Source organism: Bison bison, unplaced genomic scaffold (genome assembly GCF_000754665.1).
Source record: "Bison bison bison isolate TAMUID 2011002044 unplaced genomic scaffold, Bison_UMD1.0 scf7180017864289, whole genome shotgun sequence".
Classification (NCBI taxonomy): Eukaryota; Metazoa; Chordata; class Mammalia; order Artiodactyla; family Bovidae; genus Bison; species Bison bison.
In genome coordinates this window covers 18,247,548-18,260,701 of record NW_011494861.1, presented here as the reverse complement: position 1 = coordinate 18,260,701, position 13,154 = coordinate 18,247,548, and the positions used below count along the sequence as shown (strand labels likewise).

At 44.4% G+C, this 13,154-nt stretch overlaps 1 protein-coding gene across 1 annotated transcript in view; it reads left to right on the top strand.

Moving 5' to 3' along the window:
* ASTN1 (astrotactin 1) overlaps window positions 1–13,154 on the top strand; it is a 355,026-nt gene that overhangs the window by 335,919 nt on the left and 5,953 nt on the right. The window contains exon 22 of the mRNA XM_010850109.1: window positions 11,232–11,415. Within this exon, the coding sequence (XP_010848411.1) occupies window positions 11,232–11,415 (184 nt within the window). The remainder of the gene's footprint in view (window positions 1–11,231; window positions 11,416–13,154) is intronic.

Genomic DNA, 13,154 nt, shown 5'->3' with positions numbered 1-13,154 from the left:
TCTGGGTCGTGAAGACCTTTTTTGTACAGTTCTTCTGTGTATTCTTGCCATCTCTTTTTAATATCTTCTGCTTTTGTTAGGTCCATACCATTTCTGTCCTTTATTGAGCCCATCTTTGCATGAAATGTGCCTTTGGTATCTCTGAAGAGATACCTAGTCTTTCCCATTCTGTTGTTTTCCTCTATTTCTTTGCATTGATTGCTGAAGAAGGCTTTCTTATCTCTTCTTGCTATTCTTTGGAACTCTGCATTCAGATGTTTATATCTTTCCTTTTCTCCTTTGCTTTTTGCTTCTCTTCTTTTCACAGCTTTTGTAAGGCCTCCCCAGACAGCCATTTTGCTTTTTTGCATTTCTTTTCCATGGGAACGGTCTTGATCCCTGTCTCGTGTACAATGTCGTGAACCTCATTCCATAGTTCATCAGGCACTCTATCTATCAGATCTAGGCCCTTCAATCTATTTCTCACTTCCAATGTATAATCATAAGGTATTTGATTTAGGTCATACCTGAATGGTCTAGTGGTTTTCCCTATTTTCTTCGATTTAAGTCTGAATTTGGCAATGAGTTCATGGTCTGAGCCACAGTCAGCTCCTGGTCTTGTTTTTGCTGACTGTACAGAGCTTCTCCATCTTTGGCTGCAAAGAATATAATCAATCTGATTTTGGTGTTGACCATCTGGTGATGTCCATGTGTAGAGTCTTCTCTTGGGTTGTTGGAAGACGGTGTTGGTTATGACCAGTGCATTTTCTTGGCAAAACTCTTTTGTCTTTGCCCTGCTTCATTGCGTATTCCAAGGCCAAATTTGCCTGTTACTCCAGGTGTTTCTTGACTTCGTACTTTTGCATTCCAGTCCTCTATAATGAAAAGGACATCTCTTTTGGGTGTTAGTTCTAAAAGGTCTTATAGGTCTTCATAGAACCATTCAACTTCAGCTTCTTCAGCGTTACTGGTTGGGGCATAGGGGTACCACAAGCTGGCCTGTGTGGTACACCTCAAATCACGCCAGCTGCCTCAAGTTGGTTATGAGTTGACATAATCCCACAATGTTCAGGGGTGATGCCATGGTAATGCAAAGTCACACTGGGAAGAGAGACCTAAACCTACTTTATTTATTTAAAAAAATATTTTATCTATCTATTTACTTTGGCTACGCTGGGTCTTCTAGTTGAAGAGAGCGGTGGCTGCTCTTTGGCTGTGGTGCATGGGCTTCTCTGGCTGTGGAGCAGACTCTAGGGCTTGCAGGCCTCCGTAGTTGCAGCACGTGGGCTCAGCAGTTGCTGCTCTCAGGCTCTAAAGCTTGGGCTCAGCAGTTGTGGGCTTAGCTGCTCTGAGTCATGTGGGATCTTCCTGGACTGGGGATCGAACCTGTGTCTCCTGTTGCAGGGTGGATTCTTCACCCCTGGATCACCAGGGAAGGCCTGTTATTGTTCAGTCCCCAAATCGTGACTGACTCTTTGCAACCCCATGGACAGCAGCACACCAGGCCTCCCTGTCCCTCAGTATCTCTCAGACTTTGCCCAAGTTTCACGTCCATTGAATTGGTGATGCCGTCATCTTTTGTTGCCCTCTTCTTCTTCTGCTTTCTAGGGAAACCCTAGATCTACTTAATTAGGATCCCTGATGCTGTAGCACTTTAGAACTTTTTAAAGGGAAGGACCTTCATTTACTGCCTCATTAAACATGCATCGTACTCTAAAAGCATAGTTATTTTCAACACAAAAATCTGATCATTGTAATGCCTCATCTTACAACTCTTTAATGGGTTTCCATTCTTTTCCTGATGAAGATAAAAATATGTATCACGCATATTAGGACCTAAATAGAGGAGCCCTTGCCCACTTCTCTGGCTTCTTCTTGCCCCTGCTCCCCAGCAATCTCTGTATTTTCTGAAGCCTCACTGCCTCTCTCAGTACCTCGGCACATCATTTCCAACACGGAGGCTCTGCCTACATTGGCCTTTGACCTCAAGTGTACTCCAGCCCCACCCCTTCCACTCATCAACTCCTCTCAGTCTACAGTTCTGAGTGAGCATCCCTGCTCCGAGCAGGGGTCCAGGGCCACAGCTCAATGCCCTCGTGGTACCATGTTTCTTTCCTTCAGAACACTTATCTCAGTTTGTTATTATAATGCCTTATTCAATGCCTGGGAGAAGGCAATGGCACCCCACTCCAGTACTCTTGCCTGGAAAATCCCATGGATGGAGGAGCCTGGAAGGCTGCAGTCCACGGGGTGGCTGAGGGTCGGACATGACTGAGTGACTTCACTTTCACTTTTCAGTTTCATGCATTGGAGAAGGAAATGGCAACCCACTCCAGTGTTCTTGCCTGGAGAATCCCAGGGACGGGGGAGCCTGCTGGGCTGCCGTCCAAGGGGTCACACAGAGTCGGACACGACTGAAGCGACTTAGCAGCAGCAGCAGTATTCAATGCCTGTCTTCCTCATTAGTCAGTGAGTTCCCTGAGAGCAGAGTTCTGCTCACAATGGTGTCCCTAACACTCAGAAAGCAACATGCTGACCAACTGGTTCCAGAAAACTTAGACTGTGGAGTCGGACCATGCAAGGTCAAGTTTCTGCTCTGCCATCTAACTACTTGACCCTGAGCAGGTTATTTCACTCCATGCCTCAGCTTATTACTCTGTAAAATGGAGTGGGGATTATGATACCCTAGGTAATTAGTTTCCAGTGAGAGTTCAATAAGCCTTTGACTGTGTGGATCACAACAAACTATGGAAAATTTTGAAAGAAATGGGAATACCAGACCACCAGTAGTCATGTATGGATGTGAGAGTTGGACTATAAAGAAAGCTGAGTGCTGAAGAATTGATGCTTTTGAGCTGTGGTGTTAGAGAAGACTCTTGAGAGTCCCTTGGACTGCAAGGAGATCCAACCAGTCCATCTTAAAGGAGATCAGTCCTGGATGTTCACTGGAAGGACTGATGTTGAAGCTGAAACTCCAATACTTTGGCCACCTCACATGAAGAGTTGACTCACTTGAAAAGACCCTAATGCTGGGAAAGATTGAGGGCGGGAGGAGAAAGGGACAACAGAGGATGAGATGGTTGAATGGTGTCACCGACTCAACGGACATGAATTTGAGCAAGCTCCGGGAGTTGGTGATGGATGGGGAGGCCTGGTGTGCTGCAGTCCATGGGGCCACAAGGAGTGAGACACAACTGAGCAACTGAACTGAACTGAACTGATAGTTCAGTAAGTAAATTTATGTAACTTTTTAAAAAAATTATTGGAGTATAATTGATTTACAATGTTGTGTTAGTTTCAGATGTACAGCAAGGTGATCAGTTATACGTATACATAGATCCATTCTTTAGGTTCTTTTCCCACATAGGCTATTGCAGACTATTGAGTAGAGTTCCCTGTGCTATATGGTAGGTCTTTATTCATTATCTACTTTATATATACTAGTGTGTATATATAAAGTGTATATATAAAGTCGACCCCAATCTTCCCATTTATCCCTCCTCCCTCTTATCCTGTGGTAATTCCCATTTTGCTTATTATGTTAAATTAGATATTTAGAGGGTTGTTACGTAAAAGACAGAAAACCTTTCTTTGTCTCTCAATGCTAATGAAGAGAAGACCTCTATTAGAAAATAGTTTTCAGCTATATATCAAAATAATTCCCCCTGTCAGGACTGTTGGTCTTCACTGAGATGTTATGGCTGACTGGAGACCTTTAAGTATAAGACCAATGTGCTTCTCTCTGGAGTGAATGCTGCCTGGCTTGTAAGGTGTGGACAGAATGAGTTTTGAACATCTGAGAAATCCCTCCATGATGAAAGCATAATCTGAGGTGGAATATCCTTAGAGGAGAGACTGGGGAGGACCCATGGCACGCTTACTTTATCATCTCTTGATTTCTTACTCCAAGCCAGAGCAGGGACAGGTGGTGAGAAGGTGCCCCAGTTCTTTCTGTTTTGGAGACTTTGCCAGTGTCCTTGCTGGCAGCAGCAGGCACCCTGGACTTCCTTGCTGAGTAGGCAGTGGGCTGGTTGACATCAGTGGGTGATCAGCAGGTAGGTGAGATGCCTCATAATGCCACCTGCAGGAAGAGATGGATAGAGCAACTCTGGAATAAAGAGTAGGACTTCCCAGGTGGCACTAGCAGTCAAGAACCCACCTGCCACTGCAGGAGTCATTAAAGAGACAGGTTTGATCCCTGGGTCAGGAAGATCCCCTGGAGGAAGGCATGGCAACCCACTCCAGTATTCTTGCCTGGAGAATCCCATGGACAGAGGAGCCTGGCAGGCTACAGTCCATGGGGTCACAAAGACCTGGGCACGACTGAAGCAATTTAGCATGTACACGAGGTAGAGTAATCAGCCAGGGAGAGACCCCTGTACTATTTCTCTGTGGGGCTTCTTTGTGTTAATTCTAGTACCCAAAGCATATCAAAATATGCTTCTGATCATTTGTGCTCCCTGGCAAAGAAGACTTTCTGAAACCCCAGCAGCGTAGCTGAGAGTACAAGAGGCAATTTAATGCTGAGAGAATGAAATAATGTTTCCAGGTCCTGTTATCCTTCAGCCAGGAAGGAGTCCTGTACAGGGCAGGTGTGGAGATTAATGAATTAGACTAATTAAGGGCATCCTTGCAAATTAGTACCGGCCTAGCAGTTATCCAAAAAAAAAAAAAATGCTTTGCCTTCTTCAAACCCAGATGGTGATCATAAATATAACTCACTTGAGTGGAGTTTACAACTAGTAACAAATGGGAATTACGTTTTAAGTGACCCAGAGCATGACCTCAGCTCCTAATTATCTAACAGAAAGCCAGACTCTATTTCTTATATGATCATTTTCCTAAACTAGGAATTCTTCTATGAAGAATTTTAGAACCTCATGACTGTAAAGCCTTTGACCAAAAAAGTTTCTACCAGTAAAACCACCCTTCTCCTAGCAGGAAAGGCTATGTTCAGTAATAAGATCAACTTAGTCTCTAGGTTTGGGGTGCGGCCTTATAGGAGTTCTTCACTAAGCAAAGGCTAGTTCTGATCCATCTTTCCTCCAGCATCCATCCTCCTCTCCTGATGCCAAGCATAAATCCTATCCATTTCTTCATTGCTACTTCCACAGCCATTTATTCATTAATAACACACCCTGGTATTAGATGCTAAAGAAACAAAAAGAACAAGGCTCAGAATCTATTTGCAAGAATTCTGTAATCAGATTTCTGAATTTATCAAATAAAACAGCTTATTTCAAGCCCTTCCTAAATATCTGACTTAGGCTTTAGGGGGGAAAAAAATCCCTTGCCTCATGGAGACTATATTTAAGCAGGGATGACAAAGCAAAAAACCAAAAAAAAGTTGGGAAAATGAATACTGTGTCAGATAGTGACATATGTTATGGAGACATGCAAGCAGGGGAATGGTTTAAGAGCTGCAGAGAGTAGAATTTCAACTAGAGTGGGCTGGGAAGCAGATGAAGAAGGAAGACACACAGACGTCTGAGGGAGGGGCCTTCTGCAGGTTTCAGCCATCGTAGGGATATGGAGGGAAGGAAGAGTGTGCCAAGGTCAAGGGCGAAGGGAGAGTTGGTTGCCATGTAACCGTGCTGGTCCCAGAGGAAGTAAGAAAGTTTTGAGTGAATTAGTATGGAACGTGGTGGTCAAAGAGTGGTCCATACCAGCAACAGCAGCATCACCTGGGAGCTCATTGGAAATGCGGACACTCAGGTTCTGAGACCTACTGGATCAGGAACTCCAGTGGGAACCAGAAACCTGGGCTTTCACAAGCCCTCCTGGCTGTGAATCAAGTTTAATTCTCAAGTTTGAGAATCCCTGGTGTGAAGGAAGCACAGAGCAGCATAGAGAGAGAGAGGCGAGGGAGGGGACAGACAGACTTGGAGGATGCGGGGGAAGGGACTTTGCAGTTTGGACAGTGCTAAGAATCGGAGAAGGCAATGGCACCCCACTCCAGTACTCTTGCCTGGAAAATCCCATGGACGGAGGAGCCTGGTAGGCTGCAGTCCATGGGGTCTCGAAGAGTCGGACATGACTAAGTGACTTCACTTTCACTTTTCAGTTTCATGCATTGGAGAAGGAAATGGCAACCCACTCCAGTGTTCTTGCCTGGAGAATCCGAGGGATGGCAGAGCCTGGTGGGCTGCCGTCTATGGGGTCGCACAGAGTCGGACAAGAGTGAAGCGACTTAGCAGCAAGAATGCAAAGCAGGGGACCTGGATTTGATCCCTGGGTTGGGAAGATCCCCTGGGGGAGGGCATGGCAACCCACTTCAATATTCTCCAGGTGAGAATATTGACACCAGGACAGAGAAGCCTGGTGGGCTAGTCCATGGGGTCGCAAAGAGTCGGACACGACCGAGTGACTAAACACAGCATGCCAGAATGACAAAGATAAAAAGCCAGTTGGGATTCATGGTCCTCAAATTTTCATGTGAAATTCTATGGTCAATTACATCAGTGCAGGGACAGACCGGGGTTTTAGGTAGTTCCCCACCAAAACAATGAAACTGATGACTTAGGACCTCCATTCAGGAGACTTTCATCACAGCAGCCAAGGAAGCCATTGCAGAAGGGATAGATGCTTCCCAGGATGCTTATTTCTTAGTAAAAAGAGCAACCACCACTGGGGGATAAGAAAGCTCCCTCCTGCCCTTGGAGTCACTCCTTTTCATTTAAATAAGACTATTTCCCCCTGCCCCGCTCTTGCCCTGTGTTTCAATCTCTGTCTCATGGCACTGGGAAAAACATGATCAAGTAGAGACCCAGTAACAGTGATTTTTTAAAAATAATATCTAGTATTGTCCAGCTCTCTCCCTCCCTCACTTCCAAACACCATGGGTGATCCACGTATTTCAGATCTGCTGGCCACCATATCTGGGGAGCTTCTGTGCTGGTGTTCCCTCTCCCTGGTCTGCTCTGCCACAGATGTCCCCAGCTCATTCTCTCCGCTTCTCCAAGCCTCAGCTTGATTGTCATCTTTCCAGTGATTCCCTCATATTTAAAATTGCAGTGCCTCATCCAGCACTCCCAGTATTCCTTCTCCTGTTTTCCTTTTTAACACACCGTATTTTACTTATATATTATGTCTATTGCTTCACTGAATGCGTCTTACCACCAGACTGTATCCTAAAATGAGAACTTTTATCAAAGTTTCTCCCTTATGTAGCCCAAGTACCTAGAAAAATGTCAAGCATGTGGTAAGCCCTCAGTTAAAAATGTTTTAGAATGAATCAATGAGTCAGTAAATGTGTACTTGCTCCTTCCAGACATCATGTAAAAGAAAGGCTTTACATTCATCATCACTTTTAGCCTCACAGTACTCTTGGAAGATATGCATTATTGATCATCAATGAACAAACAAGGAAACTAAAACCCAGAGAGGTTAAGTAACTTGTCCAAGGTCACACAGCCAGTGGAGCCTAACTCCATTCGGTGCTATGGTGCCTGTTCTAAAACCATAACTTTGGGCCTGAGGCCTTTAATCCCAACCCTGTTGATTTATTCTGCTGCCCAGGAGTTCTTAACTCCCTTCTCTCTCTCTTTTTTTTTTCTTTTTTGTGATGAGGCTGCATATGTTGACATGTTGCCATCTCTTCACTGGCATTTTAACTATTCCTGAACACCCTGCATGTCAGGAGAGGAAAGACCCATATGTATTTTGGATAGCTCAAGACTTCTGGGAAGCTGAAAGCTGGATAAATGATAACCAAAAATACCTTAGAGTCTTTAACATTCTTTGAGTTAGTGAATTCCTCAGATGCTTTGAAAACTAATGAAATAATATCCATAAATTCCCTCAGTGGAGCTAGGAAGAGCCAGAAATACTCAGTCTCTAGAAGCCTAGCATGTAGATCTTTCTGAATATAGCATCCCATTTACTGATGTAGGCTTTTAAGCACACCCTGGAGTTAGGTTACCTTGGTTTTAGGAGATTTATCATGAAACCTGGGCCTATCTCACCTGGTCTCGGACACAAATGCTGATGCTAACGGCCTTCTCTAGTTGGATATTACTGTTGTGTTGGGAGAATAGTAAATATGCCGGAAAACACCTTCTCGTCATCACTGTTCCTCAGCAGAATGTCACCACCAGGGCCGGAGCCTGGGATGCTATGTCCCATCACCAGAAATAAGAATAGACTGACATCAGTAAAAGGGAGAAGGAACCCCAGACCTCCCTGTCGGGGCCCTGATCTCATCACATGCGTTTTCCTCTATAGGTCATCCTTCTCTAAGTGCGCACTCCCTGTCTCCCATTGAACACAGCACAGCTCTTAGGATAGTCCCTCTGCTTCTTTCCATGCCTACTGCAGAAATGACGGACTTCCTGCATATTGACTCAACTCTTTCTCATGTAGCATCTATGGGTCAGCCAGGGAAATGTCCTCTGCCAGAAGTAATCACTCCAGAAAACATCCCCCAAGACCCTGCCTCCTGCATGTTAAATTGGTTAAACACTGCCATCCCCTGAACATTGATACAAGAGAGCAATGGGAGATAGATAACATTTTCAACCCTGACTCCAGCCCACACGGGCTATGCAACCTTGGGCAGACAACCTGGCCTCTGTGACTGTCCTCATTTGTAGGACAAGAACATTCATAATCATTGTGCAGTGCTCGTGTGAGGATTAGAATTCATAGGTGTAACGTTCTTGGCAGTCAATAGGCTGTTAACAAATACCAGAGCTGTTTATAATCTATATAATTTTATTTATATTCTTTATATTCTATTAATATATAATAAATAACAGAGATCTTTATAGTCTAAATCACTGTCCACTTTATTTCTTGGTCTTATTTTAACAACCTGATAATTTTAAAGTCCTGAAAATCCAAATGAATTTCTGGACTAAAATTATTTTTATTGCAGCTAAAGATGCTGGTTACAAGGGTTTAACTGCTAATGGGTTGGTATAACCTGGTCTAGAGATACATCACAGAAACCCTCCCCCAAAATAGACTCAAATGACTCCCAAAGTCATGAGTTTCACCCATTGAGCTAACATTTTTGAATCTATTACAGTGTCTAGCCTTATTCTGGACTTCCTTGGCGGCTCAGATGGTAAAGTGTCTGTCTACAATGCGGGAGACCAGGGTTCGATCCCTGGTTTGGGAAGATCCGCTAGAGAAGGAAATGGCAATCCACTCCAGTACTATTGCCTGGAAAATCCCATGGACAGAGGAGGCTGGTAGACTACAGTCCATGGGGTTGCAAAGAGTCGGACATGACTGAGCGACTTCACTTACTTACTTAGCCTTATTCTGGCCACTCAGGACACTAAAGAAGTAATATCTGGCTCCTGGACAATGAGCAGGATAGAATAAAAAATGAAATCACTGCAGTGTTTGGGCAGAGGTAAAAATTGTAGTCATTCCAACCCAGGAAACTCACAATGATGGCTCTGTCGTTACCAGCAGCCTTGAATTCATTTGAAATTTTGAGAAGGAATCAGGGCATTTTGGCCAACAGGGAGTCAGGTGGGCAAAGTCTGACTCCGAGGCCTGAAGAGCTTGGCTTCTCCGTCCCCAGATTTATCTCTGGGTCCAAGACAAAGCATTGCTTTCCCAGTAATCAGTTCCCAGCCGTTTAGGAAGGAAGTGTGAACAAATGTCCTTTCTGACAGGTTTAAAGAGAAAGTATTTAATGATAAAGTGCTTTGAGCTCCCCAGGAAAGAATGCCAAGACTACACAAAATCACTGCCACTCTGCCACATCACCAGCTTTGGGCTTATCAATGCATACCCTGGAGGCAGAAATCTAAGGGGTATAAATTAAAGCAAAAGATCACTCGTTTGGAACTGCGGAATGCACTGGATTCAATGTACATGTCAGCACAGATCCAGCACCGCAAGCTTGCCTTCCCAGCTGTCTGGGTGGCCCTAGCAAAGGACCTGCATTCCTGTGGCCACAGGGTCAGGTTCCCTTTGGCACTGCAGCTACTCCAGGTCTTCATGTAGCTGGAACCATGACCTGGCCGTGCCTCACTTCATCCCTGAGCCACATGCTGCTCCCCACTGCTCAGGGCTTCCACACTGCTTATGCAGAATCCCATTTGTACCCAAGCTATGTGGCCTAGAGGTGCAGGGGAGTTAATGTCTCCCAGGGGCAAGTGTGAAAGTCCCTTGGACTGATCCTGGATGGGAGCTAGATGTAAAGTCTTCTTCCTTTCTCCCTGTGGAGGGACTGGTGGGAACCGGGTAGCTTCATACATCGTCTCCTGCAAAACCACCATCAGTTCCTTAGAGCAATTTCTAATATTTTACTCTGCCTCCTTTCTTGCCTCATTTCTCTCTATCCTCCCTTCTGCTTCCCTGGGACTGCATTTGCCAATACAGTATCAATCTATGAGCTTTTGCCTCCGGCTCTGTATTTTTAGGAAACATGGGTGAAGACAAAGAAAATTATCACTGCAGTTCACCTTAGAGTGATTCTGTTTGAAGCCTTTCATTTTATAGACGAGAAAACTGAAACTTGATGGAGCAGAAATAAAGTAAATTACTCAAACCACTTTTCTCCAGGCTTTAGGTTGAGTATTCTTTAAGTATCAAACACACACACATATACACATGCATATATATCCAAATACACACTTATATGCATAAATACACATACATGCTTATATTTATAATCATTTATATATATAGACACAAAAGTGATTTATATGTATATAAATATATACATATATATACATATATATATATATATATATAGGCTTTCTCAGAGAAGGCGATGGCACCCCACTCCAGTACTCTTGCCTGGAAAATCCCATGGACAGAGGAGCCTGGTAGGCTGCAGTCCATGGGGTCGCTCAAAGTCGGACAGGACTGAGCGACTTCACTTTCACTTTTCACTTTCATGCATTGGAGAAGGAAATGGCAACCCACTCCAGTGTTCTTGCCTGGAGAATCCCAGGGACAGGGGAGCCTGGTGGGCTGCCGTCTATGGAGTCACACAGAGTTGGACACAACTGAAGTGACTTATCAGCAGCAGCAGCAGCATGGGCTTCCTAAGAGATGCTGGTTCAATCCCTCATTCAGAAAGACTCCCCTGGAGAAGGGTGTTGCAGCCCACTCCAGTTTTCTTGCCTGGAGAAGTCCCATGGACAGAGGAGGCTGGCGGGCTACAGTACACAGGGTCACAAAGAGTCAGACACAACTGAAGCAACTTAACGTGCGTGCACACACACACACACCCCGACACACACATATATAAAATCTTATTTATGTGCCTTTTCTCCCCTTGTCAGAAATAGCAGACAAGATCTACAATCTCTTCAATGGCTATACCAGTGGGAAGGAGCAGCAGACGGCCTACAACACGCTTCTGGATCTGGGCTCCCCAACTCTCCATCGAGTCCTCTACCACTATAACCAGCATTATGAGAGTTTTGGAGAATTCACCTGGCGGTGTGAGGATGAATTGGGCCCCAGGTAATCAATAAGCTTCATCATCTCTTTTATAGACCTCAGCTCTTGGAAACGTTGTACCTCTTCCACTATAATACTGCCTTCATGAATTTGCAGATATCCTGGATGAGCCTAGGTGCCTGGAGAAGTAGGTCCCATGCTTTTAGGCAGCTCAGTTCATACAGATTCGTTATGGATAAGCTGTATTAAGGAGTCAAGTCATGAATGCATTTCCTGGACTCTGAAAAAAACCTTTGCCCTTAAGCTGTTTTACCCATTCTTTATCATGCTGATGCAGCATTCCAAAGGCTAAACTGTAGGAGCCAAAAGCTTAAGTCTTTTGAAAGAAAATTAGAAATTTTATTGAAGGGGTTATCCAAAAAATTCATTGTATATGAACTTTGCAGGTGTTATGTGCATATACAGATTTATTTTTTAAATTAGTTGATCAGTTAATTTTTATTTTTGGCTGCACTGGATCTTCGTTGCTTTGGGAGGGCTTTCTCACGTTGCAGAGAGCAGGGACTGCTCTTCCTCGCAGCGCGCGAGCTTCTCGTTGTGGTGGCTTCTTCTGTGGCAGAGCACAGGCTCTAGGGCATGGGCCTCAGTAGTGGTGGCACAAGGACTTAGTTGCCCCGTGACACATGGGATCTTCCTGGACCAGGGATCCAGCCGGTGCCCCCTGCACTGGCAGGCGGATTCTTAACCACTGGACTACCAGGGTAGTCTGTACAGATATATTTTGAGCTAAATTCTGTGTTCTCTTGAAAGGCAGAGTAGGGATAGCCAATGACCCACCCTGGCATCTAACTTGGCCAAAGTTAGGATAATGTAGTGTTTGTCAAACCGCCATGGCCCCGAGGCTACAACTTCCTAAACTTCCTCTGCTTTTAGGTTATATAACTCAGAGATAGGTTATATATACCAAATCAGATTGATTATATTCTTTGCAGCCAGAGATGGAGAAGCTCTATACAGTCAGCAAAGCAAGACCTGGAGCTGACTATAGCTCAGATCATCGGCTCCTTATTGCAAAATTCAGGCATAAATTGAAGAAAATAGGGAAAACCACTACGCCATTCAGGCATGACCTAAGTCAGATCCTTTGTGATTTTACAGTAGAGGTGACACATAGATTCAAAGGATTAGAGCTGGTAGACAGAGTGCCTGAAGAACTATGGATGGAAGTTCACAACATTGTATAGGAGGCGGTGACCAAACCCATCTCAAAGAAAAAGAAATGCAAGAAGGCAAAGTGGTGTCTGACGAGGCCTTATAGATAGCTGAGAAAAAGAAGAGAAGGGAAAGGAGAAAGGGAAAGATATACCCACTGAATGCAGAGTTCCAGAGAATAGCAAGTGGAGATAAGAAAGCCTTCTTATGTGAACAGTGCAAAGAAATGGAGGAATACAATAGAAAGGGAAAATCTAGAGATCTCTTCTAGAAAATTGGAAATACCAAGGAAACATTTCATGCAAGGATGGGCACAATATAGGACAGAAACAGAAAGGACCTAACAGAAGCAAAAGAGATTAAGAAGAGGTGGCAAGAATATGCAGAAGAACTATTAAAAAAAAAAGGTCTTGGATAATCAAGATAGTATGGTCACTCACCTAGAGCCCGACATCCTGGAATGTGAAGTCAAGTGGGCCTTAGGAAGCATTACTACAAACAAAGCTAGTGGAGGTAATGGAATTCCAGTTGAGCTATTTCAAATCCTGAAAGATGATGCTGTGAAAGTGCTACACTCAATATGCCAGCAA